This window comes from Podarcis tiliguerta (genome assembly GCF_965153285.1).
Source record: "Podarcis tiliguerta genome assembly, chromosome: 2".
Taxonomy (NCBI): domain Eukaryota; kingdom Metazoa; phylum Chordata; class Lepidosauria; order Squamata; family Lacertidae; genus Podarcis; species Podarcis tiliguerta.
The window spans coordinates 48,324,937-48,351,113 of record NC_139535.1 but is presented as its reverse complement, the minus strand read 5'-3'; the positions used below and the strand labels follow the sequence as shown (position 1 = coordinate 48,351,113).

The 26,177-nt window shown below is 38.9% G+C and overlaps 2 protein-coding genes across 6 annotated transcripts in view; one reads left to right on the top strand and one right to left on the bottom strand.

The window, feature by feature from the left end:
• The window catches only part of CENPP (centromere protein P), a 148,659-nt gene that overhangs the window by 65,327 nt on the left and 57,155 nt on the right, over positions 1–26,177 (bottom strand). The gene's annotated exons all lie outside the window — the stretch shown is intronic.
• Positions 1,569–21,389, top strand: ASPN (asporin). 3 transcript variants are annotated; one of them, XM_083429222.1, is made up of 9 exons: positions 1,569–1,682; positions 2,003–2,091; positions 5,931–6,220; positions 7,000–7,112; positions 9,526–9,739; positions 12,514–12,624; positions 16,596–16,689; positions 18,694–18,832; positions 19,790–21,389. In XM_083429222.1, exons 3-9 carry the CDS (start codon positions 5,950–5,952, stop codon positions 19,985–19,987), a joined length of 1,140 nt encoding a protein of 379 aa, XP_083285348.1. In that variant the 5' UTR covers positions 1,569–1,682; positions 2,003–2,091; positions 5,931–5,949; the 3' UTR covers positions 19,988–21,389. The 3 variants fall into 3 exon arrangements, with proteins under 3 accessions (XP_083285348.1, XP_083285347.1, XP_083285349.1); XM_083429221.1 differs by lacking the exon at positions 1,569–1,682 and having other exon boundaries at positions 1,727–2,091; XM_083429223.1 differs by lacking the exons at positions 1,569–1,682; positions 2,003–2,091 and adding an exon at positions 3,886–3,962.

Here is a 26,177-nt window from a genome sequence, read left to right as displayed (position 1 = left end):
CTGGGTCTGAGTCATATACCCAAGAGACAACATTTCTGAGGTGGGACAATATATAGAACTAAGCCGAAGAACTACACACACTACCACAAGGCTAGCTCAATTGCTTCAGGCTTTCTGGTTCCCCAGTATTGGTGGTAAAAATCTGCCTCAAGCAGGAAGAAAGGTGCAGGTTCAGATTCACCTACATTTCTGCATCATGGGATGGGAAAATTACCGTATTTTTCGCTCTATAAGACGCACCAGGCCACAAGGCGCACCTAGTTTTTGGAGGAGGAGAACAAGAAAAAAAATATTCTGAATCTCAGAAGCCAGAACAGCAAGAGGGATCGCTACGCAGTGAAAGCAGCAATCCCTCTTGCTGTTCTGGCATCTGGGATAGCTGCGCAGCCTGCATTCACTCCATAAGACTCACACACATTTCCCCTTACTTTTTAGGAGGGAAAAAGTGAGTCTTATAGAGCAAAAAATACGGTACATAAATTCATGGAGATTATGGCTATCAATGGCTAGCTGTCATGATGGACTACCTCAGTCCATCATGGAGCATGGAGCATCAGTGTCTCTTTTTTTTACTATCAATGCTCTGTTATGTTACCGTTTATGTTATCTAAGTATGGATAATGCTATGTCATTCTAAGATGCTATTAAAGTGCAGAGAAGTCTTACTTTAAGACACACCTGTACAAATTACCCTGCTGTTAAATTTTCTAGTGAGTAGATTGTCCCCATAAAAGGAACTTTCCCAGTAAACTCATTGGGACAGCCACATGGAATTATCTTCCTTGAAAGGCTCAGCATGCATTCTACTCTTGCTTGGTGTGCTTGGTGTTCCCCTGAGCATCTTGAATGGATTCTTGACTATTTCTCGGAACATAACATAACATAACATAACATAAGCCCTGTTGTATCAGTTCAAGGTCCTTTTAATTCCATGGCTAATCAGATGCCATTGGGAAGCACATAACGAATCTCCATTCTTTTCAACTTGGAGAATAGGGATCATGTATGGGAGAGGGTTGTTGTATCCATTCCCTGCTTACGAGTTATGAGAGAGGGGAAAGACCTCTCCCTGCTGTTTCATAATGTGCTTTTTGAAGTTCAAGTTATAAAAGATATTTGTTATGTGGCATGGGAAATTACAATTTTAGAAACATAAGCTGAAGTTCCTTTGAGTGTTTGGACTTTGTTGACCAGTTTGTAGGATCTTGAGCAGCGTGTTTCCAACCAATCTGCTGGAGCATACTGAAAAATCATAGTATGCTGGCCTCTTCAAAGAATCCAGTTCAGTTGGATGTCCTACTTCTTTTATGCTGACTAAGAATGTGTGTGTAAATGGAGTGGTGGTCTTTTCCTCTCTCTGCCCAGTAATCATTAAGTGAGGTAAGTGGCTGTATTTGGTGCAAAACTTTAACTAGATGCATTTTGGGAGAAGGGTGTGTCAGCAAACTCACTATGCACCCCAGTGGGCACCTTGCTTGAGAGCTACTGCCATATGATCTATATGATCATCCTGTAACTTAATACATAGCTGTTTCTTTAAATACCTCTGCCTTCAGCTCTAATGATATCCCCTTAAATATAACCAAGATAGAATAATTCATTTACTGTTAGGTTGCCCTGGGTAGAAAGATGGAGACGTCTTCATTTATGTAAGAAATGGCACACTGCAGAAATTTTATGAGGTGTGTACTTGCACATCAGAAATGGACTTGAATGAACCATATGGGGCTTGCACTGGCTTTGTGCCATGCATTATTAAGCTTCAAATTTAACCACATCTTCTGCTTAGACGTCTAGAATTAAGCTAGAAGTTTTGGCTGTGATACAAGCAGTGATGAAAAACACATGAGTAGTAACAAGTTTTCTTAACATCATTCTTCAGTGCTCAGATAGACTAATCTACAGAAGCAGTTTATTCAAGTATCACCCAGAGTGCCAGAAGGAACGGGAACTTTAAAGCGACTTTTTTTTACCCTTTTATTATTTATTGTTCATTTTACAGGCTTGAATCTGAGTTCTATATAGTAAGGAACTGGATATAAACTTCTCAGGTGGATTTTTATCTTTAGAAGAATTTGACAAACCAGAAAGGTATGTTTTAGTTTTGGGTTTAAAAACAAAACAAAAAACTTTTCTCATTGTAACTTAACAATGTGCTTTTATCATTACTAATGTAAGCTAATTGACTACTGTTCAGTATTTTAAAGGATATATTAGATGATTGTACACTGTAGTAGAAATGCTTTTATATTGTGAACTGTATGAAGAAAGGAAAACAGGAAACCTGTACCTTTTGAACTGGTCTACCATAGCACAGTTATATTTATCTAGGAGAGAGAAAATAGCATCCTATATAGTTTTATAGACATTTAATGATATTTTTTAAGTTTAGCAATGTTTACAGGCATTCAGAATCTGATATTTACCAAAAAAGCAAAACAAACTGGAAGAAACTCACTGCCAAATAATTGTTTACAAAAACAGGAAAGCAGTATAAAGTGCCTCTTCTTTGATGTTTTGAAGAGATGAACATAATTAATTCCCCTCCAAGACATAGCAAGTCTCTGCATTTAAAAAATGTTTGACTTCCAATATTATACAGTAAACATTTCTGCAATGTTTCACCTTTATGCTGTAGATATTATAAACACAAAAGAGCTTTAAATGAATCAATTTATCTGGGAGAATGTATGAAAGCTTAGTAGATGCTAAGTTTATAACTAACTCACTGCTCAGGATTCCTCTTTTCCTTCCATGGTTTCTGTTTTTGTGCAGAGCAATGACTGGGGGTTACTAGCAAACACAAGAATTTCCCATGGCTCTTCACAAAAAACCACAACATTTTCTTGCTACTGATTTACATTATTTAGAGACAAGGTTGTGTGAGCACCCAGCTCTAGACAATGGAAATTTTAGCACTTTTAAAATCTGCCTTTTAACCATTTAGAATACACTCCAGTGTCAGCTCTGTCATGAAAACAAGTACCAAATATTATAATATTATGCAACTGGCATTTTGCCACTAGACAACTAAATGGTGTTCACTGTAGGTTTGCATACAACCCAATAATTGTTTTTACACTCTGTTCTATAATTGGTTATTTTAATATAATTGAGATGCTTTCCATCCTAGTACTTTTTATTATTTTGACTGCACCTTAAATTTTGCATAATTGCACATGAGTTACCTACTAATATCCTGACAGACAGCATTTTAAAAATACTATATAAGAAAGAGCACTGACTGCTGCACCAAGTATTAATGTGGAAAAAGCACCTGTGTTCTAATCCTAATCTATTGAGTAATTTTATTTATAAATATTAATACTTAGTGTGGCACCCTACCATTTATGCAGAAAGAAATATATCAGAAAGTTTAAGGTATTGACTTGATAGTAAGGCTGCTATCTTGTGAAAGTCACTTAGGCTGCAATCCTATCAGCACTTGCCTACAAGCAAGTTCCACATCTACTTCTTAGCATAGAATCGTGCTCTCAGTTTCTCAGATTTTCCACATATAAAAGTTAATTTGTCTTGATAAAGGGGCCATTGTGGTTTTTCTTTGTACATGTAAACCTGTAGCTTTAGTTTTTAACTGTATACATACATTGTTAAAGCAAGAGCAAATCAAGAGTGAGTATTATTTGGCAAAAGTCAGACAAAAAACATATTCCGACTACTTTTTATGTTCCATATATACTTGAAGTACATATCCCCAATGTCTCAAATCAATCTAACTCAACTTTCTGATGTAAAGTTAATTATTGAAGTTACAACATACTTCTGGCCAAATTGGCAGCATGAAACAATGTTTCCCTACCTTCTCTAAAATAATGATTTCCTGTGCCAAAATAAAATACTTAGGAAGTTTTTCCCGTAAGACCAGGGGCTTAGTTAGGACTTTTCCTACTGTTAAGACAGTATGTCAACAGCACAGTTTAACAGCATGCAAAATCTCTGAGGTCAGGGTATTTTTTCCTATTACAGATGTTGAGAAAGTAGTTAGGTTTCAGTGTTATTTCATTTACCAATCACTTGGTTCAAAGGAATGCCATTTTTTTGCATTTCCACCAGCCATTCAGGATTTGTGTTTGGAGTTTATCATACTGTTAGGGCCAGAATACATATTATAATTCACATTTAGCTTTTAGACCATAATACATTTTTATATATTTTAAGTATATACCTAAAAAGGTAAGTGCTGATTTACTCATTGGGAATTGTGTCTGGCTGTAGTTTCTTGTTGAGTGTGCACTCAGTGGCAGAGCTGAATTTGCATCTTCATTATATGTGAAATTACTCTAAGTGAAATGGGAAGAAATTATTGCCTTGAGGAGAAAACTGAACAATAGTAACAGAGACCACAGAGTTTTATTAGCAAGGAAGGAGAGATTTCCTTAATTTCATGTGTGGACAGAAGTTTCCTTCACACAGCATACATATGGAGGGAACTCCATATAATAATAAAGTAGCAGTGCTGCTGTCCCTGCCCCCAGCATCAGGTGCTGAATGTTTTCTGGTTAAAACTTTGTGTATCCTGAAGTATGGGGAGCTTTTCAGACAATCTGGCCACAGCAATGAAAGCACATAGTCTGTTTATTTAATTGCTTGCGCTTCTTATCTGTGCAACTATGAACGAAACAGTAAGAAGAAAGTCATACAGGCCAACAGATTTGTTTTAAACATTATTGAAAGCTGCTCTGTTTTGCTGTGAGGGTGCCTAAGTATATAGAATGGAACAGAATAGTTCCTTCAGAGAGGGAGGGATGAGAAATGTATCCACGGATTCATTATAAAAATCACTTAATAAAGTTGTATCCAACTAAATTAACTTTGGGAATGAAGGCTAGGTTGCAATTAATGTGCCAGCCTTTAAAAAGCCACAAGATTCTTTGTTGCTACAAGTGCTATGCATATGGAATAATAAGAGAGTCATTTCCTTGAATGAGTTAATTCCAAAATTCCAAAGAATGAGAGTGTAATTGTGTACACACCCTCAGAAGTATGAGAGTTTCGGTAGTTCATAAAGTTCCCTTCCCTTGTTGATTTCACTTCACTGATTCAGCAAGAGCCCTGGACTTCTTAAGACAATTTAATACAATACTGCCAAGTAATAATACACTAGTTTTAATCTTCATGCACTATATAACGGCTGCAAATCTCAAATAATTCTACACCTCACAGTGTCATATTGGCCTTGTTCTCATGTTATATTAAGACAAACTATGGCACACAAGTATGAGCAACCCAGGGTTAAAAATGCAGCTGTGCTGCTCCTGCCACAGTCATGCCGGTACTGTGCTATCTGGAGCTAAGTCAAGGCTACCCTGAGGTAAGCCATAACGCAGCTCACAATTTGCCTACCACAAACAAGCCATAAGCAATAAATAAGAACAAACATTGGTTGTAGCAAGACAAGCCACAAACCTGGGTTTGTCTGTAATGTATAGCCCTAGATAGAATGATAGCTGCAGGACCAGGGAGGAGCAAAGTGGCTTCAGTTTTTGTTCTGGATAACTGAACACTTGTTTGTTCTTGCTAAACCAAAGTTTGGCAAGTTGGTACATTGGATATTAAGGTGCAAATAATGCAACACAATACAGTCAATACCCCCTGTCCAAGAACTAGGAATGAAATCTGACCCACTTTATGTGCACATTGGCTGAAACTCTCTAAAGCCATTAGGGCAAACTCAAAGTCTTTGTAGTATTTCTTTTCAAACCCAGGCTATGAGGCCATGAGTTCATCAAAGCATCTAAATGGGCCCCATTAAAGAAAACTTACATCCTGTGAAAATTCGTTTTTATGGGCTGCAACAGGGAAACACTTCATATTGGAAGTACAAACTTCTAAGAAGAAGTTCCAGACAACAGCATACAAAGAAAGGAAATGCATAAACAAATTACAAACTAGCTTGTATTTTTTACTAGGAGTGTGTTCTCTGAAGATATGAGAGAATATGTGCTTCTCCTCCTCTTGGCTTTGTGCTCTGCTAAGCCTTTTATAAGCCCTTCATACTTCACCTTCAAGAACATGATGCTCATGGATATGGAAGACCTTGACGACGACGACGACGACGATGACGACAAAGATGACGATGACAGAGATGATGACAATTCTCTTTTTCCAACTAGGGCACCCATAATACCCTTTGATTTATTTCCTGTATGTCCCTTTGGATGTCAATGCTACTTGAGAGTTGTACACTGTTCAGATTTGGGTAAGAATAAATCTGTACTTTATTTTCATTGGATCTATATTGTTTATTTGTAATACCCACACACTTTTTTGAAATGGCACAATTTGGAGGTGGTAATAGTTTTTTCTCTAGAGCCTATGAACTCTAAGAGTATTTCCCAGAAATAGAGTTCAATAAAAGTCTGTTCAGTAAATTAATATGTTAACCAGAATTATTTCAACAGCTGCCATCACCAAGGTATTAGGGTTATTTGGACACCTCAAAAATAAACACAAGCCTAGGGAAAGAACTGCTTTGCTATCTGTTACTTTCTTGTGTATCTCTAGCATAGCTTTAGATTAATCTTATGCCTAATTAGATATAAAGTCATTTTAAAAAAGCATAACCATGCCACCAGAGCAGTCTTTTTGTAAGAGTTCAGTAGAATCTCATCTGTTCAATTTATCGGATGCTACCTTGCCCATGTTGAACTCTCTGATAAACTGAAACCTGATTCCAGGTTTCTAAATATAGCTTCATCTGTTATTCAAACAAAGGAGAAGGGGGCACAATCAGCATTAGATTTTATTGATAGTTGGAAGGGGTCATAGCCAACCAATTCATATTTAGAGTAGACCCAGCAATATCAATGGGTCTACTATGAGTAACATTGGCTATACCCAAAAGTTGGAATTAATGGTTACAAAACATTTTAAATTATTGCAAAACTGAAACAAACATTTCAGCATAATACAAACAAATGGAGATTAAAGGGTCTTTTGTTTGTAGATGAATATTTATTTTTTATTTCTAATTAATAGGTTTGACCTCAATACCAAAGAATATTCCCTTTGATACTCGCATGATAGACCTTCAAAATAACAAAATAAAAGAGGTCAAGGAGAATGATCTTAAAGGACTCACATCGCTACATGTAAGTCTGCTTTCTAGCATTCCTAGTATTTGTCTCTATCAAGGACTATGGCAATCTATCTTATGTCAAGTTGATGTTTTCTACCCTGACAGCCATTAACATAAAATGTATGGAAAGCAATGTGAGAAAAGATCAATAACACTTATGGGAAAAGTCAGTTACAGTGGTACCTCTGGCTAAGAACTTAATTCGTTCTGGAGGTCCATTCTTAACCTGAAACTGTTCTTAACCAGAAGCACCACTTGGGGCCTCCTGCTGCTGCTGCGCCGCCGCCACGCAATTTCTGTTCTCATCCTGACGCAAAGTGCTATTTCTGGGTTAGCAGGTACTATTTCTGGATTAGCAGAGTCTGTAACCTGAAGCGTATGTAACCTGAAGCGTCTGTAACCCGAGGTAGCACTGTATTTGGTATCTAAAGCACAGAAAAAAACACTTTCCATACACAAAGTTGATCAATATTCCTGGTTTATTGTTTACCTAAACTACAGACAACCTTCAGTTCACCATTAACTGACAGATCTTGGGCTGAATTCACCCCTAATGAGTCCTGCCGTAGAAGCCTGTGCAAGGACTTTCACTAGTGCAATGGGGCTTATGCTCTCTTCTCCCACTATGTGCCCCTTAAATTGGCTCAGGGTATATGTGTGTCTGTCAGGAGAACCCCCAGAACAAAGGGGAAGGAGAGAGGGGATCGTTCTGCCTCGCAAGCTGAAATTGTTGCACTGACAGAAAGACTGCTGTAGCTCATGTTGAATTCCTCCCCTTATGTCAGAGTGCAAATGTCTTCATATGCCGAAGTAAAGAAAATCTCATACATTTTTTGTATAAACTTTCCCGCGTCTTGGATTCCAGCTGAATGGCCAGTTGAATGCCTAACTAACAGAAAGTTCTTGGCCATATAAGAAATACATTTTGTTTAGCCTAGCACTTGAATTATAAATAAATTGACTACAGTCTTTTAAGACAAATAAACATTTCATAGCTTAATGTAAAATCCTGTTGTTTACTGACAACCAGTAGCAAAATATTGTGCCTAGCCAACATACAGCCTTCTGTTTAAATCAAACTAGCACACATGTTTTTTGAAATCTCACTGAACAGGACTGGGAAACTTTTTCCAGCCTAAGGGCTATATTCCTTATTGAGCAAATGCTAGACACATGTCAGCGATGGACATGTTTTACAACGCCCTCTTGCAATTGTGATTATTGTTTCAAATGTCTAAGATTGGTACTGGAATCAGGAAACTAAATGGGGGAAAAACACATTTTTAGGGTGGCAATTCTGCCAGACCAAGAGAGGTCTGTCCCTAAGCACAGATTTCAGCCTTCTCTAGGAAAAGGGTCAAAGTTCCTCTTCCTCAGCTGCCTCAAGCTCTTGGGAATAGTCATGCCAAGGTACCTTAGGTCACCTGACTGAAGTTTCAGCCACGTGATGTTCTAAAGTCTTACCTGATGCTCAAGGGGGAGAGCATACACAAAGTTCTGATTCAGGTTAGTTAATGTCCAGTTCTGCTGGAATTTACTTAGAAGTTGTGATTTTTCTCTCACCACTGCAAAAAAGGAAGGGGGACAGTAGACACCATCTTTGGTCCCCCTGCTTTGAATGAGACTAAGCCATTCACGCAAACTTGCGTTTGAGAGGGAGAGTAACACTGGGAGTAACACTGGGAGCAGAGCAAGGACATGATGGGCATGAAGTTTGATGTAGAATTTGCTTTGGTGGCAAATGAATTGCCATTCCACCCTGTCAAATATTTTATAAACACTAAACGACAACAGAGTTACATGGCATTTAATGCTACCACTGTGGTGTATAGCATTCAGTGTTCTAATTACAGGATCTGCCAGCAAATTGGTAAGAGCTGCACAGTGAGATAGACACTGTGGTGTCATAGTTCAGGAGGGCTGTTGGGTGGGACAGATCCAGAGACACTGGATCTTTTCCCATCTTAAGTACCACAATCAATATGGACCATAACCAGGATTCTGGGAAAGCACTTCCCTGCATAATTTCACTAAGCAGCATCAGCAGTTGTGGGACCGTTCCAAAATATTTTGCAAAATTCAGCTCTAAAGTTATCCATGGCAGAAGACTTCTGTCACAATCACACACAGTTGGGATACAGCTTACGTTTTGACAGTACATCTAAGTGAAACTAAATGTTAATTCTTATTTCCCATTCTTAAGTCCTGACTGATTTCACTCCCTCTTGTTACTTGTTACTTCTTCAAATCTAAACACACACACACACACACACGTTTCATTTTGGAGCTTTCTGACGCGTAGATGGTGTTTTTGAATTCAAATGTGCAAAATACATATATGCAGTTTTAAAAAATATGACATCTTCTGAATGTGAGACGTAAAATAAAATAAATATTCTAACTTCACCTTTTCACATTTTGCCTAGGCACTTGCACTGAACAACAACAAAATAACCAAGATCCACCCCAAAGCCTTTCAATCAACAAAAAAGTTGCGGCGCCTCTACTTGTCCCATAATCACTTAACTGAGATTCCAGCAAATCTGCCAAAGAGTTTAGCTGAGATAAGAATTCATGATAATAAAGTGAAAAAGATACACAAAGAAGCATTTAAAGGAATGAAGGCTTTACATGTGTTAGGTAAGTGTGTTTTTTATAAATCAAGCTGTTGCATAACACCAGGGGGGAAGCAAACTACAGTACAGTATTATTTCATTCATCAGCAATGTGATAGAAATCAGGGATTAAATGAGCCCTAGATGAAAGGAAGGCTCAGAAACAGAGCTGAGACAGAGCTGTCTGCATCCAAATGCAGCCATGGGGTTTCTGCTGAACAAATGGTTCCCAATAGTAGATTATTTTTTCTTAGCCCAAGCTTTGTAGGTAGAATTCAGATTCCTTTTTGGCTGCCTGTTATTTTCTACTCTACCCAGCAAATGCAAACAGAATGGTTGCTTTATAGGGCAGAGAAAAAAACAAACCATCACCTGCACATGGGAGTGAATTGTGTGGGAATGATTTCTTGTCTGGCTACAGTTCACACAGAAACAAGGCAGGGAGCCCAAGTTACTGCATGGTTCTCTCATACATCCCTACCCCATCTGAGCAAACTGTGTGCATTTGTGTGTATTAGACTTTGTCCCAGCTGGTTGAGTTTTTCCAACTATGCTCTCCTGCTCTGTGTTACATGCCTAAGTGGTCAAACTCTCATCTGCACCAGGATGACAAATACTGAGATCATATTCCTAAGTGTGGGTGCTCCTAAGTTTCAGATGACTAGTTTATTTTTATTCTTTAAATAAGATGTTTTAGAGGGGTGATTCACTTTGGGCAAGTAAGGTCAAGAAAAGTGTCTTGCCAGGTTACTTAAACATTTTAGAAATACGACAAACTGAATGTAAGGGGATAGTACAACTGCATTCCACCCTCACTGTGGAAGATTCTGCCATTTCCCAATAGAACAAATTAAGGAACTGATATATTGCATTGTTTTCTTGTAAGAATGTTTGAGGAAAGATTTGTCAGGTAAAATAAAAAGTATGGATTTCACCCTGGCACCCTATCTCCTCCATCCCTTAAAAAAAATTAAATCCAGGAAAGTGCCCTTCCTTATCACAGTCATATGGAGATAGGTTCTGTTTACTCCATGATGGGAGGCACACTGTACATAATCAAACATTATTTTATTTATTACATTTATATACCACTTTTATCTTCCAAGGATCTCAATAATATGTACATGGTTCTCCTCCCTGCCCCATTTCATCCTCACAACAACCCTTTGAGGTAAGTTGGACTAAGAGATGGTGACTGACTCAAGGTCACCCAGTGAACTTAATGGCTGAGTGAGGATTCAAACCCTGCTCCTCCCAGGTCCTAGTCCAGCAGTCTAACCATTATGCCACACTGGAACTGAACCATAGCTTTGAAACTAGATTATGCTGCTTTGGAGGGCCCTGGCTTAAAATAAACTCTCACACTGGTCTGTGTGACATGGACAATTAAAAACATAAGGAGAACCCTGCTGGATCCACAGACAAGTGCCATTTAGACCAGCATCCTGTTTCCTACAGTGGGCAACCAGATGCCTATGGGAAATCCACAAGCATGCGTAAGGGCAAACAACTGGTATTCAGATGCATGCTACTGCCTAAGGGATTGCAGCTTAAGGCTACAAAAGCAGACTGAAGGTGCAAATTTACATGCCTATGCAGAAGTTTCAAAGAGTAAGATAGCATATGTCATGATCTTGAGGAGAGACAGCAGGGAGTATAAAGGACATTGACTACTTGAATTAGGAAGAAAAGTAAACTGAATCCTGAGAGTGAGGTACATTTCTATTTTACACTTTTTCTGCCCCAACACTAGGTTGCGCTGCATAACTCATCATAATGAACTTCACCAACAACAGAATTAGTGAACAGACTTACATGTCTATTCCAAGTTCCAAGGAGTAAGATAGCATATAGTCATAGAATCATAGAATAGAATCATAGAATCATAGAGTTGGAAGAGACCACAAGGGCCATCGAGTCCAACCCCCTGCCAAGCAGGAAACACCATCAGAGCACTCCTGACATATGGTTGTCAAGCCTCTGCTTAAAGACCTCCAAAGAAGGAGACTCCACCACACTCCTTGGCAGCAAATTCCACTGTCGAACAGCTCTTACTGTCAGGAAGTTCTTCCTAATGTTTAGGTGGAATCTTCTTTCTTGTAGTTTGGATCCATTGCTCCGTGTCCGCTTCTCTGGAGCAGCAGAAAACAACCTTTCTCCCTCCTCTATGTGACATCCTTTTATATATTTAAACATGGCTATCATATCACCCCTTAACCTCCTCTTCTCCAGGCTAAACATGCCCGGAGAAGAGGAGGTTAAGGGGTGAGATAGTCATCAAGGTTAGCAGCCAATGACAACCTTATTCTCCTTGAATTTGGCCAATCCTTTAAAGCCATGTAAGTTGGTTGGTATCACATCTTGTGGAAATTAATTATTTCCATCTTTGATAAATGTTTGCTTTATGAAAGGTTGACTGAAGTTTTTGAAAGAATTGTATGCAACTAGGAGCAAGTGTTCCCTGACATTTTAGAAGCTTTGATGTGCATTGCTTTGGTTTTTGGTTGTATTCTCCTTAAAAACAATGCACGACTTCAAGAATTTCTGCCATGTGACATGGCTCAATTTCTAAGCAAAAAACATTGGAGCTCAACTTTGTCTGGGAGTCATGCCTTCACATGGAAGCCACTACCCATACCTATGAGTATGAAGAGAACATTTATATTTCTGAATGGAGGAAATCGTGCTACACATGTTTAAAGACATTCTTTCATTTCTTAATGCTGTAAAAGCCTCAACCAAGGAAAGGTGTCTTAAAAACTACAGCCTCACAAGCCACAACTGTTATTCTTTTGGCAGAGATGAGCGCAAATCCTATTAATAATGAAGGAATAGAACCTGGGGCCTTTGAAGGTGTGACAGTCTATCATATAAGAATTGCAGAAGCTAAATTAAACTCTGTTCCTAAAGGTATGTGATCTTTTTTATTATATAAATCAGGTTTTTTATCTTACATTTTCTCATGTACATTGCTTTCTAATTTTGAGTTTGGTATTATGCTGATTGAATTAAAAATAATGGTGGTGATATACTTTTTAATTACAGTGCATAATAAACATCAGAAGCCTATGGACACACCAAGGATCACCCACAGAACGGCCAAAATATGCAGATACCTGGGCAGATAGCAAAAAACTTGGAAGCACAAATTTAAAGGATATACCGTAGATTTCGGTGTATAAGGCGACTTTTGAACCCCGGAAAATCTTCTCCAAAGTCGGGGGTCGCCTTATACGCCAGGTATGTGTGGCACGGAGCTGAGCCCGCCCCCCGCTGCTGCTGTGCCGGCGGCTCCGAAGCAGCAGTAGTGGGCGGCAGACTCAGCTCCGTGCCGGGCAGCTTTCTCCCTGACCGCGCCCCTGTTGCTGCTTCTGAAGCAGCAACAGCGAGCAGGAGGCTGAGCTCCATGCCGGGTGGCTTTCTCCTGGCACGGAGCTGAGCCCGCCCCCTGTTGCTGCCCAGTGTATTGGGCAACTGGGCTTATAAGACGAACCCTCAAATTGCAGCTGCCAATTTGGGGGGTCGCCTAATACGCCCAGTTGCCTAATACACCGGAATCTACGGTACATTTTTTTCTTAAGTGCCTTAAAATTCTGAGAAATCCCAGAAGTAGGTGTTTCCTGAGGGTCACTACTGTAGCTACTCTAATGACTATCTACCTAGGAAACCTGATCATTTGGAAATACAGATGAACTCATAATACATTATCTCCTTTCATGACTCAGGTTCATAGAGGTGTCACTGCACAGTGGCAGAGGGTAAAGCTGTAGAGTATCCAAGTCCTAGACAGAGGACTTGTCTGTCTTGTTGGACAAGCAACAGCAAATAGCTGTTATCTTGGGATCAAAACCTGGGGCAATGTATTATGGGAACTGGGGGCAAGACTAAGGCAAAACTAAGGCTAACCGGCAGGCAATCTGAAACATTGCTCCAGTGCTTGTTTGAAGCCAGCTGACAACTGAAATACTCTTTTAGAATGGTACATGTTGTTGAAGGCCATCCTGGCAGTCAGTCTTATTTAAAGAGCCAGAATTCTCCTTTTGAAGTGTACACTGACTCTAGGATTAGCACAGTGGTGAAGGCATGATGCCCAGAGCTGGGCCACCTTCCAGGAAGAAGTAATCAATATTCTCAGGAGAAGTCAATGAGGAAGTATGGTCTGTTTATGTTACTCTTCCTCTTTAAGCAAGGAAGAAACCTCAGCAACCGCTTCTTGAGATGGTCTAGGGAGAAAACCTCCCAGCTTTCCCAGGGTCCTGATGTCCCAGGAGTTCTCTTTTGCTGTTGAGATATCTAGTAATGAGCCAGGGATACATACTCACTATGTAGTCACTACAGAGGCAAACTTCTCTGACATTATTATGACAACTTGAAAGAATTCATAGAACTCTACAGAAAATAATTTCCTAAACTAGTTATAACAACTTAGTGAGGGTAGAGAACTACTAGCTCCTTGTACCATTTTCGGGAAATATTTGCCTTCTAAATAAAAACTCCTGGGGAAAGCAAGACATCCTTTCATGACATGCCATAAAACATAGGAAATCAGCCTGAATTGAAATCCTCTTTGCTTCCCAGTTCCTGAATGAACACAAGTAACCGCACAACTTATGCATGTTTACCCCAAAGTAAGTCCCATTGAATTTAGCAATGTTTACTCCCAGTTACTAACTGTAGGCTTGCAGCCTTAGGTGATCCTAAACCCACCTAACTTTTTGTTGACTAAACTCAGGGTCACAATGCAAGAAAATGTTAATGAGAAAACATTAATTCTCCCTTCTGAGTAAAAATTAACATTGGTAGGCAAACAAGTGTGAACAAACATTTTTGTTTAATTTACCAACAAATGACCAGAAAAAACATGAATACATACACTAGAAAAATATTAGCATGCTAAAAAGAGTAGGGAAAGAAAACTATTAGTTGGTATTTTCATACTAGTGTTGCCAGAAGTAATAGCACTGGCGATTTAATATTTTCCTAAGCCACTATGGAAATTAGAAACATGCTTGAGGTCATGGTACTGCACAAAAAATGATAACTAAATATAATAAACAGAAAGCTCTTGGAATCTAGAAGTACTAAATGCCTTCCATCTCTAATTTTAAAGCACACCACAGAAACAACTTTTGGCTATTCCCTGAATACAGAGGCCAACAGTTCTGAAGTATGGGTGGCTGCTTAGATTTAACTTGGAAAGCTATTCTGCAGATCAGCATGAAAAGAACACAACAAGGATACTATTATGCTTACAATTTCCACAGCCTATGCTATCATAATATCCTTGACAAATATAAAATTGCAACTCCTATATCCTTTGGAAAAATCCTACATGCGGTGATGATTATCACATATTTTTATTAGAAAAAAAAATGAACTTGCTCATCAGCTGCTGAGAAATTGCACACAATGTTTGTATCTGGTTTTGTCCATTTTAGGAAGTACTAGGGCAAACTCAAAAGTCTAGCAAAAGATACATGGTGAAATTATAACATTTGAAATATCACAAATATATGCAGGTCCACTATAACACTAGATGTTGTGTCCTTGCCACTTATGAATAAAGTGGGTTATGTGGTTATAAGGCACCACGGTGCACAATGCTGTCTGCAGTGTCATGCCTGTATGCATGTAAAGCCACTCATAGACATACTTTATAACCCTAGGACTAAGGAAACCCTATTCCTGCATCCCAGATTCTTCAAAATAGGATATGGTTTGAACAGATCTCAACAGGCAAGAATCAACATATAGGGAGATATATTTTCCATTTACCATGCTGGGTAACCTTAGGCTTGTCACTCTCACCCTAACGTACCTTCAGATTGCTGTTGTGATAAAGTAAGATAAATTAGAACTATGGATGCAATATTACTCATTTACTTGTTAATGTTAAATCAAAACTATTTGACAAAAAATTGTTGCCAATTAATTTGGTAGCTATTTTAAACAAATCATGTATGATTTTTAATACAAAAACCACGAGTGTTTTAGAGGACTCTCACAGGACGAAGTGTCTCTTCTAAGATGCATGCCCACTGCTACACATGCAGGAATCATCTTTTTCTAAAGGAGTGTTTTTCTTCCAAAACTATTATTTTAGTGAATGGAAATACAACAATCCTAACTGGGTGAAGTGATGGACACTTGCAAAGCCCTGCTGGCTTATGGTGGAGGTGAAAGAGTGCCTTTTTTTATTTTCGTCTCCCAGCAGTTCCAAGACTGCCTCTGACCCTCTGTTTCAGAGTCTACCCCATCAAATCTTTCTGCTGATGTATATGTGACCACCAGAGCATATTACACACACACACACACACACACACACACACACACACACCAGCCAGGTGGAGAAGTATGATTGCCCCATTTTACCCCTTCTAGCCAGCAGATCTAGGGGTTAGGATTGCTCTCTAAGTCAGTAAATCCCACTGTGTCCAAAACAGTCCATGGAAAATGTACACAGGATTGCTGTTCAACACCACAAGCCTATATATGCCTATTCAAAAGCAAGTCCCATGCAGTTCAATCACGTTTACTCCCGGATTATAGTTTTGCAGTCTAAAACTTAAGCAATAAATTGAACAAGATTTTTTTAAAAAACCACCCTAATAAAAATTTGCCCTAGGTCTTTTATCTAATAGTAGGAAAGGGAATGACAGCATAGAAAAATTCCAGAAACTTATTGCAGAATTTCTGCACAATATTATTTACAATAGTGAGACTTTTTCTATCAGGTGCATTAAAAATAACATCTTAATGCTAAAGGCAGAAGTCCTGCAAATGAAATAGAACAAACTATTTTCCTCAACACAATTAATACATTGCCTCTTGAAACTCTTTGTGTCCAGCTTAAACACTTAATGTGTGTCTCTCCCTAATAGGATTGCCTTCCAGTCTATTGGAACTTCATGTAGATGGCAACAAAATTTCTGCAGTAGAACTCGAGGATTTTATTCGTTATAAAAACCTTCAAAGGTAACACTTAATATGGAAAATTCTTTCCAAACATTTGATATTATGTAAACATTTTAGGATTTTCTTATTTTTAAAACTATGAGGAATGGTGCAGTGATTGAAACAGCCAATATTTCCTAAAAAACAATAAGGGCACTTCGAGGTGGAACATTTCTCAAGTGATTCAGTGTACCTGGCAGTGTACCTGGCATCTGATCAGTTATGTAGGAACTGGGCCAGTCCTTTTGTTCATTCATGTGGCATTTAACATAGTCAAAAAGCTGGTGTCATGGTCCAAGCAACAGGTCACAGCAAGCTGTTAAATTTCCATGCAACACTTTAGCCATGGGCATTGCTTAAGGAAGCGTGGCTGTGTAATCCATTTGTTTCACTCAAATTAATTTAAACCTTGCTTTTTTTACTTCACTAAGATGTGGACAGTATTGTGATTATATTACAGTCTCTGAACTAAAGTGCCTTTATCTTGTAAGACTCACCACACATAAAATCCTTAAGAGCTATTGCTAAGGGGAAAAACAGCACTTACCATGAACTTGTTTTGCTGTTTAATTTAATTAAATTGAAAAATATGAAGAGCAAATGGGAACTTGAGCCAAAGTATGCTGAGGGACGCGGGTGGCGCTGTGGGTTAAAGCCTCAGTGCCTAGGGCTTGCCGATCGAAAGGTCAGCGGTTCGAATCCCCGCGACGGGGTGCGCTCCCGCTGTTCGGTCCCAGCGCCTGCCAACCTAGCAGTTCGAAAGCACCCCGGGTGCAAGTAGATAAACAGGGACCGCTTACTAGCGGGAAGGTAAACGGCGTTTCCGTGTGCGGCTCTGGCTCGCCAGAGCAGCGATGTCACGCTGGCCACGTGACCCGGAAGTGTCTTCGGACAGCGCTGGCCCCCGGCCTCTTGAATGAGATGGGCGCACAACCCTAGAGTCTGTCAAGACTGGCCCGAACGGGCAGAGGTACCTTTACCTTTTACCTTATGGTGAGTAAAAGACAGCTTCAGCACAACTGAGAGAAAAAAGTAAGATTAAAGACCTGGTGAATAGTAGTTCTCATTATTTGTTTCACCAAGTAATTTCAGAAGACAGTGCCCAGTGCAACTGATTTTAGGAAGACAGGTTTACCTATCTTGAGAAAATAATAAAATAACGCGGAGGGTGTGTGAGGAAAACTCAGGACAATGGCTACAGTTCAGAGGGCTATACAGTACGTTCACAGAGTACAGAGACTGTTGTTTGAAAGAAAGAAGTCAAGAAACCTGTGTATATAACCAAGCCTTTCGATCTCAAATAGAATTGCCAGTTTAGGTTGCACATGAGGTCAGCTGGAGATTTGGATTACTTCCAGATGAGCATTGTTGCAAAAGAGAGAGCAGCTGGCTGAAAATAAGACACTGTTTGTTTGTCCAGGGAGCAACACAAGGAAGGCAGAGTTGCTATAGAGAGGGAGCGGATGGAAGAAGCCTTAGAAAAACCCACTGACCTTCCAAAAAACTGGATGTCTTGATTTATCAGAATGATTAATTATTAGAACTTCTGTTATAGGCATCAGATTAGACAGCCTATATATAATTCTACCTCTGTAATTAGCTCTTGCTTCAACTGAATATGAGATTTGAATCAGATGCTAAGTATAGACTCTTAACAGAATAAAGACTAATGATGAAAACTGAGAATGGTCAGTGTCCACTACAATGTTCTGAAACATACTTTTGTATTCTTTCTCATTGGGTTTCTCTTTGCCGGAGGTATCAGCATCAAGGTACCACTTATTCTTTCTGGAAGACTTGAGTACAATAGCAAGCGCCCCACTTTCCTCTAAATTCTCTGTACACTGCACAGGATCGTGGGAAGGGTAGGTCACTGGCAACCAAATTATGGGTTTGGCTAGTAAGCCAAGACTTCTTAACCACTGTTTCTATATGTTCATTTCTCTATACAGTATGTTAAATGGTTTCTTAGTGTTATCTTAAACCATATTGTCTCAGGTACTCTTTTTTAACATTTATCTTTAGGTTGGGGCTAGGAAACAACAAAATCAAAGATGTGGAAAATGGCAGTTTTGCTAATATGCCAAATATACGAGAAATCCATCTAGAGAAGAATAAACTAAAAAAAGTGCCTTCTGGTTTTCCAGATCTGAAGTATCTGCAGGTAATACACAATGCAAAATCTTATCCTCTTGACATTTTTGTCCTACTTATTCAGTGTACTGTCAATCTATACAATAAAGGTTTTTTAAAAAATGTGTTGGATTCAGTTTTTAGCCCACAGATGGGGGCAGGAAAACCTAACTTCCTTGCTACCACCAGTCTTCAGAGTTCCCAGAAAATACTTCCCATGTGGCATGGGACCTTTAGAGGAGTGGACTAGAGTGCAGAACTTTCTGCTCTACACAAAAAAGGAGCCTATGCCCAAATTTCACTCTCCCTTCACCCCCCACTTAGCAGGGTCTTCTGACTCTCGGGGGGATGTCATTTTCAGGGGGCTCTAGGGGCTGGCAGGGAGAAGGATGAGAACTTCACTTTCCACCTATCCCCAGCTGTGTACAGGTATCTGGATCCAGCCAAATATATTTTATGGTTTTTTATTTAAAAAACCGGTCAAGACATGGGTTTAATGTAAGTATGCACTCATGTGCAGCAATTACCAAAAGCTGAGAGTTAAGTCCCAGTGTAAATGCAATACTACCTGACTGCCTGACATGGATACATGATCAGGAACAGAAGTTTACAAACTCTTCCATTTTCCCCATCTCAAACTGGCATATCCGCCCCCTCTTAATTCCAAAACTATCACCACTGATACATCTGGACTTGTGTTTTCATTATCATAGTGACTCTGGCAACCCAATTTCCCCCAATTTTTACCTTTTGTCCTCAAAAAGCATATCTAAGAAGTATCAAAAATTAAACATTAAAAGTATATTGAATATTTTTCTATAAATCAATATAAACCTCACTTTCCCCTTTGAATTTTAGATGCAAATATCTAAGGCTGCAATCTATACACTTTTACCTAGGATTAGCATATATTTCAAATCTTCACATGCAATTTAATGTAGTCATGGGATATGTCAAATATTTATTTTTTCTTTCTGTCCTCTTACAGGTTGTCTTTCTTCATTCTAACAGTATTTCAAAAGTGGGAGTGAATGATTTTTGCCCAACAGGAGGAAGGCTGAAGAAGACGTTATATAGTGGCATAAGTTTATTCAACAATCCTGTTAAATACTGGGATATCCAGCCTGGAACATTTCGCTGCATATTAAATAGAAACAGTGTGCAGATTGGAAATTATGGAAAATAAAGGTGTATATCCAAAACGTCATTCAAATTGCAATGTTAAAACCAGCAATATAATACTTGAAATCTGTTGAAGATGGACAACTTTATACTGTCCAATTGCTTTATAAAATACTAATGTAATATCCCATAAAATTCTAATCTTATGTTAAATTTACATATCTTCCAGAATAAAAGGCCTCCTGAACCCTAAACTGGAAACTTATCATTAGGTGTTTCCTATCATTGTTGTCTAAGCTATGCTTATAAACTATTTTTTTCTTAGCAGAAAATAATGCAAAATTTTGAAACATTTTTTTGATTAACCTATATTTTTTTCTGTATTGCAAACGTATCCTGTAAAGGTATTTATCGGATTTCAAGGGGGAATTGTGAACTTTTAAGTTAACAAAAGTAAACTAAACTGGCTAAGAAGAAATTTTAAAAGGTACTGTAGTATTAATTTGTTGGTAAAATACATCAGGTCAGGTTAGATAATATGTATATCTTTGTAGTAAGCTGAAAGGCAAGATTGATACCATACACTTACAAGCCTCAAAGCCTTTAGTATTTATTCATGTAGTTTCTCCCGAAAACTATATATTCTGTTGGTAACAAAGGTGTATGTATGCTAAATATTAACAATGTAGAAATCCTATAACTTTTTTTCTTTTTTCTTTTTAAAGGAATGATAAAATTCTCTGCAGGCCAGTACAAATACACCATTGTTATATACTGTAAAAATAATTACTCAAGCTGGCAGTTTGGGACACAGTTAAAAGACCTGCAGTCATAGGGGCCTAGTACACTGTTGCAAAGGGATTTTTTTAAATGAATGGACAGGAATTCCAAACATGTGTAGCATACCAAACTTAGTTTACAGAGGAAAAAAGAGTAGCCCCTGTGTGCACAGAGATGTGTGTACACCACAGCCACTGAATCACTGTCATTGTATGCTGACCTTGTATTCCATATTACATCTTGAGTACTGTAACTTTGCTGAATCCATATAATGCAAAATGTGTTTGATCATGATTGAATAACTAATGATGGGACTGTATAAAAGTGGCTATCTTGACTATAGATTTAATGTGCTGTTCATATAAACAGGAAGTTGAGAATTTAAAAATTCTAAATGGTGTCCATTAAAATGCTAGATTGAAACCTTTAATGTTGTCATGCTGTTTCCTATTCAGTTTAAGTAAAATAGTAATATTAAAAATATACTACTTATTGTAAACTTTGCAGCCTGATTCTTGGCATGTTTTATCCAAAAGCCTGTCCAATAGATTTCAGTACGAGTTAATTTCTAGTATGAATGTCTAAGATTCCTATATTAGATTTTGAAATTTTACTGATTTCTTATAATCTTATTTATTTACTGTAGACTGTATCCAACCAAGTTAGAATAAAGCCACTGAAATCAATAGCCTTGATTAACTTAAATCTATTGTACAATTCATTCATATTAATACTTATATCTAGGCTTTTGGCCTATTACCAATATTTCTTCCAAGAGCAATTTTTATGATATGCTGCTGTGGGACAGGTGGGGAAAAACTTTCCTTTCTGTGTACCTCCTTCACTTTATGTAGCAAATCCTGTGTGTGGTTTGCCTCCTTGCACTCATGGTGTTGTTACTCCCTTTACAATAATTTAAATATATGGTCCTTCCTATCAGTCTCATTGACAAGGAGAACAGGTAAGGTCCCTACAGACTGGAGGTGGGCAAATGTTGTCCTCATCTTCAAAGTGGGGGGGAGAAGACCCAGGTAACTACTGACCAGTGAGCTTGACATGGATACCAGAGAAGGTCCTTGAACAGAAAATTCAACAGTTGATCTGTGAGCATCTAGAAAATGATGCTGTGATTACTAAGACCCAGCATGGGTTTCTCAAAAATAAGTCACGCCAAACAAATCTGATTTCTTTTTTTGATGGAATTACAAACTTGGTGGATCACAGAAATGCTGTGGACAAAGTGTATCTTGATTTCAGTAAGTCCCCCATGATATCCTTGTGAGGAAAGTGGCAAAATGTGGGTTGAACGAGGTAACTGTTAGGTGGATTTGTAGCTTGACTGACTGAACCCAAGAGTACTCATTAATGATTCCTCACCATCCTGGAAAAAAGAGACAAGTGGGGTGCCACAGGATTCTGTCCTGGGCCCATTGTTGGTCAGCGTCTTTATAAATGACTTGGAAGAAGGAATTGATGGGATGCTCATCAAATTTGCCAATGACACCAAACTGGGAAGGGTAGCTAATGCCACAGAAGACAGAACCAGAATTCAAAATGATCTTAACAGATTGGAGAACTGGGCGCAAGCTAAAAAAACAGAATTTCAATAGGGACAAATGTACGGTTCTGCACTTAGGCAGGAAGAATAAGATGCACAAATATAGGATGGGGGACACCTGCTTTACTAGCAGTACATGTGAAGACGATCTAGGGGTCTTAGTGGACCACAACCTTAACATGAGTCAACAGTGTGACACAGCAGCAAAAAAACCCTAATGTTATTCTAGGCTGCATCAACAGAAGTATAAGGTCCAGATCAAGGGAAGTAATAGTACCACTCTATTCTGCCTTGGTCAGACCACACTTGGAATACTGTGTCCAATTCTGGGCACCACAATTTAATAAGGATGTTCACAAGATGAAACGTGTGCAGAGGAGGGCAACCAAGATGATCAAGGGTCTGGAACAGGCATAGGCAAACTCGGCCCTGCAGACATTTTGGGATGACAACTCCCATCATCCCTAGCTAACAGGACCAGTGGTCAGGGATGATGGGAGTTGTAGTCCCAAAACATCTGGAGGGCCAAGTTTGCCTATGCCTGGTCTGGAAACTAAGCCTTATAAGAAACACTTGAAGCAACTGGGCATGTTTGGTCTGGAAAAGAGGAAACTGAGAGGAGATATGATAGCGGTCTTCAAATATTTTAAGGGCGGTCACATGGAAGAGGGAGCATGCTTGTTTTCTCCTGCTCTGGAGGGTAGGAATCAAGGCAATGGCTTTGAGTTACAAGAAAGGAGATTTGCCAACTGCCAGACCTTTTGTCACTCCTGATTTCATGTGTGTTTTCCTTGTTTTTGTTTTATTTCCTTTTTACCTTGAACAATAGCTGGGTAGCCTAGAAGTAGTATAGGCTGCTACCTGTCCCATCATCTTGCTTTCCATTCCCCAGAATGCCTCTGAGCCCCACAAGGCTCAGGGAAATTCTTCATAGGGAATGAAGAAGGGAAAGAGGGAATGAAGAAGGGAAAGAAAGAGGGTGGAATAGCCTGTCTCCAAAGCTCTTCAGAAACAAAAATAAAAAGGGAATCTGCCATAAATGTATGTTCTTCTCACTTGTTTTGGATTTATTGTTTTGCCCGCATTTTTGTTTGGTTGTTTGGGAGTGAACTGTTTTACCTGCTTTTTGGAGGTTGTGTGTGTGTTGGCTATTCTTTGGCCAGTGTTGGCTGCTTTTGTTTTGCTTAGTTGGTTTGTATGTGTGCATGTTGACTGCTTTGTTTTCAGGAGTCATTCTTTGCCTGTTTTGAGGTGTGAGTCTGTTTGTGTTGCCTGTATTTTCTTTGTTTTTGCTATGTGTTTTGCTAGTTTCAGCATCATGAGTTTTCCCACTTTGAAATAGGTATAGAGTCGTGCCTGTGACAGTTTCTTAGATTTCCAAATGTGTCCTAGCAATTCACTAAAAGTATTTCAAAATACTACAAATTTTTCTGTGATTGGTACTAATTATTATTAAATTTATATACCATCCTTCATCCAAAGATCACAGGGAGGTTTACAACATAAAATAATGGCAGCAACACAATTAAATACATGAAAGTTTATCTGGATTTACTTCCACTTTTTGCATTTTGTATTTACTGTTCAAAAACTGTGGGCTCCATTTGGATGGACCATGCAACTTAAAAGAGATATCAAACAGCTGCAACCAAGATGATCAAGGGTCTGAAAAATCAAGCCTTATGAGGAATGGTTGAAGAAGCTGGGTATGTTTAGTTTAGAAAAGGGGAGACTGAGAGGAGATATGATAGCCATTTTCAAATGTCTCAAGGGCTGTTACATGGAAGAGAGAACAAGCTTGTTTTCTCCTGTTCTGGAGAGTAGGATTCAAACCAATGGCTTCAAGTTACAAGAAAGGAGATTCTAATGAAACATCAGGAAAACCTTCTGACAGTAAGAGCTGTTTAGCAGTGGAACAGACTCCCATGAGAGGTGGTGGACTCTACTTCCTTTGTGACTTTTAAGCAGAGGTTGGATGGCTATCTGAGTCATAGATGCTTTAGCTGAGATGCCTGCATTGAGGGGATAGGACTAGATGACCCTTGGGATCCCTTCCAACTCTGCTACTCCTGTGTGGACCCTATGTGCATGCCAGCTGAAGACTACAGTTGATGCATCTGAAGATTTGGATTATAGTCCACAAAAGCTTGCACCATAGCTGGTTGGTCTTGGAGACATCTGTTGTTTGATTACAGATTAAGCCAAATTTCAATGATTATGTACAACATACTGCAGGATTCTAATTACCCCAACATAGCCTGGAGAACCAAAAATTTCCATGAAACAGTAGCTGATACGGATATCTCTTTGCGCTTATTTTTATATGGTAACTTTTAAGATGTTTTACAGTTAGCTGAATTCCTGCGTGCACAGAATTCCTACAGATCTTTATTTTGCAGGAAACTCAGGAATGTTGTAAGAATTTAATTAAACAATGACAATGTACATAAATTTGTTCTGATACCAAGCATCTGAGTAATGTTACAGCAAACACTTTCTTCAGTTGCTGTGCTCTTGTCCTTTGCTGAACTAGTGTCCTTATCAGTGAGTTAGAGTAGTTGCAGCATGCCAATATATTATGAAGTAAATGATAAGAATAAATCCAGTTTTTAAAATAATTCCCTCAGCCTACCCTTAATGCCATGATCACACTGCTTTGTGACTAGTTTCCTGCTTCTGATTTATATATGAAAACAAAATGTTATCATAGTACTTCCAGGATTGCCATATAGGCTTACCACTAAACCACCAAGAGATAACTTGCACATGAGAATAGAGTGGTGGATGTAAAGGCAAGAAGAAGCTATATTGTGCTCCATGACAAGGAAGGCAAGCCATACAGGCAACTCTAGGCATGAGTGCAAGAGAAGGGAATTTAAAATGGATTTTTTAGGTACACCAGAATGAGACAAAAAATTACAACTGGGTCTAAGTTGGCACATGCTGAATGTTATTGGAATGCAGAAGGAACAAAGAATGCTCAAGGTTTGGTGTTTGTTTGTTTTTTACAATAGCATAAAACCACAGTTTGCAACTATGACTGCAAGTAGGTTTGAACATTGTGTTCAGTAACTACTGTTACGAAAACTGCTTGTGCAAAATTAATGACAACCATATTTATCTCCAAAACTGTAATGAAGGGAGAGTGCCTGCACAAGAATAGCCATGTGCGCATGGGTGGGGCACCCATCTCCTAACTGTGGTCGTTTTGGTAAGTAGTATGTCTGCACTAAACTTGGGAAACTATGACTTCTACTTAATATCACCCATACTTATTATAAACAATTCAGGACAGAATTTTGTATCATTAATGACTCTGCTAGTTATTCTAGACAAAACAATTACACATCAGCATAAAAGGTATAAGAGGAATATATCAATGTCATTATATACAATGTGGACCCAGAAAACAAAACTAATTTTTGTGGTATCTCATCACCAAAGAGGGACAATGATTTTTGCCCCTCCCTCTTCACTTCCACTTGTACTCTGTCATCTGGTCCAACTAAGGAAATATACACATGGAAACACATTTTCCAATATACTTTAAAAGAACTGGGGGGGGGGGGAGAAGAATTGTGCTCAGATAATACTTTAGGGTACAGGTTTTCCAAGGCCAATAACTCCATGTCCCACACCCACAATCCCTTAAACTGGAATGGGGCTGTTTTCCTCCTTACAGTTTGTAAGCATATTTTAGTGTGGGGTGGGGAACTAGGCTCAGAAGAGGCATGTCAGGGGGGCTTCCTCCAAGGCTAGTCACCTCCACAACTGTTTGAACTGCAGGATCACCCACTTTAAGGTTGGGAAACCTTAGGCCTGGGGCTTAAAAGTAACCTCTCAGGACTCTCCCTTCAAGGCCCTGCTCTGAGTCCTACTCAAGTGCTTTTGGCTGGCTAGAATGTGTCCTTGAACT

Bases quoted from the DNA above. Each gene is read 5' to 3' on its own strand.
- ASPN (XM_083429222.1), top strand. From the start codon at position 5,950: ATGAGAGAATATGTGCTTCTCCTCCTCTTGGCTTTGTGCTCTGCTAAG. The intron at 6,221-6,999 runs GTAAGAATAAAT...TCTAATTAATAG, and splicing joins TGTACACTGTTCAGATTTGG to GTTTGACCTCAATACCAAAG. The intron at 18,833-19,789 runs GTAATACACAAT...GTCCTCTTACAG, and splicing joins CAGATCTGAAGTATCTGCAG to GTTGTCTTTCTTCATTCTAA.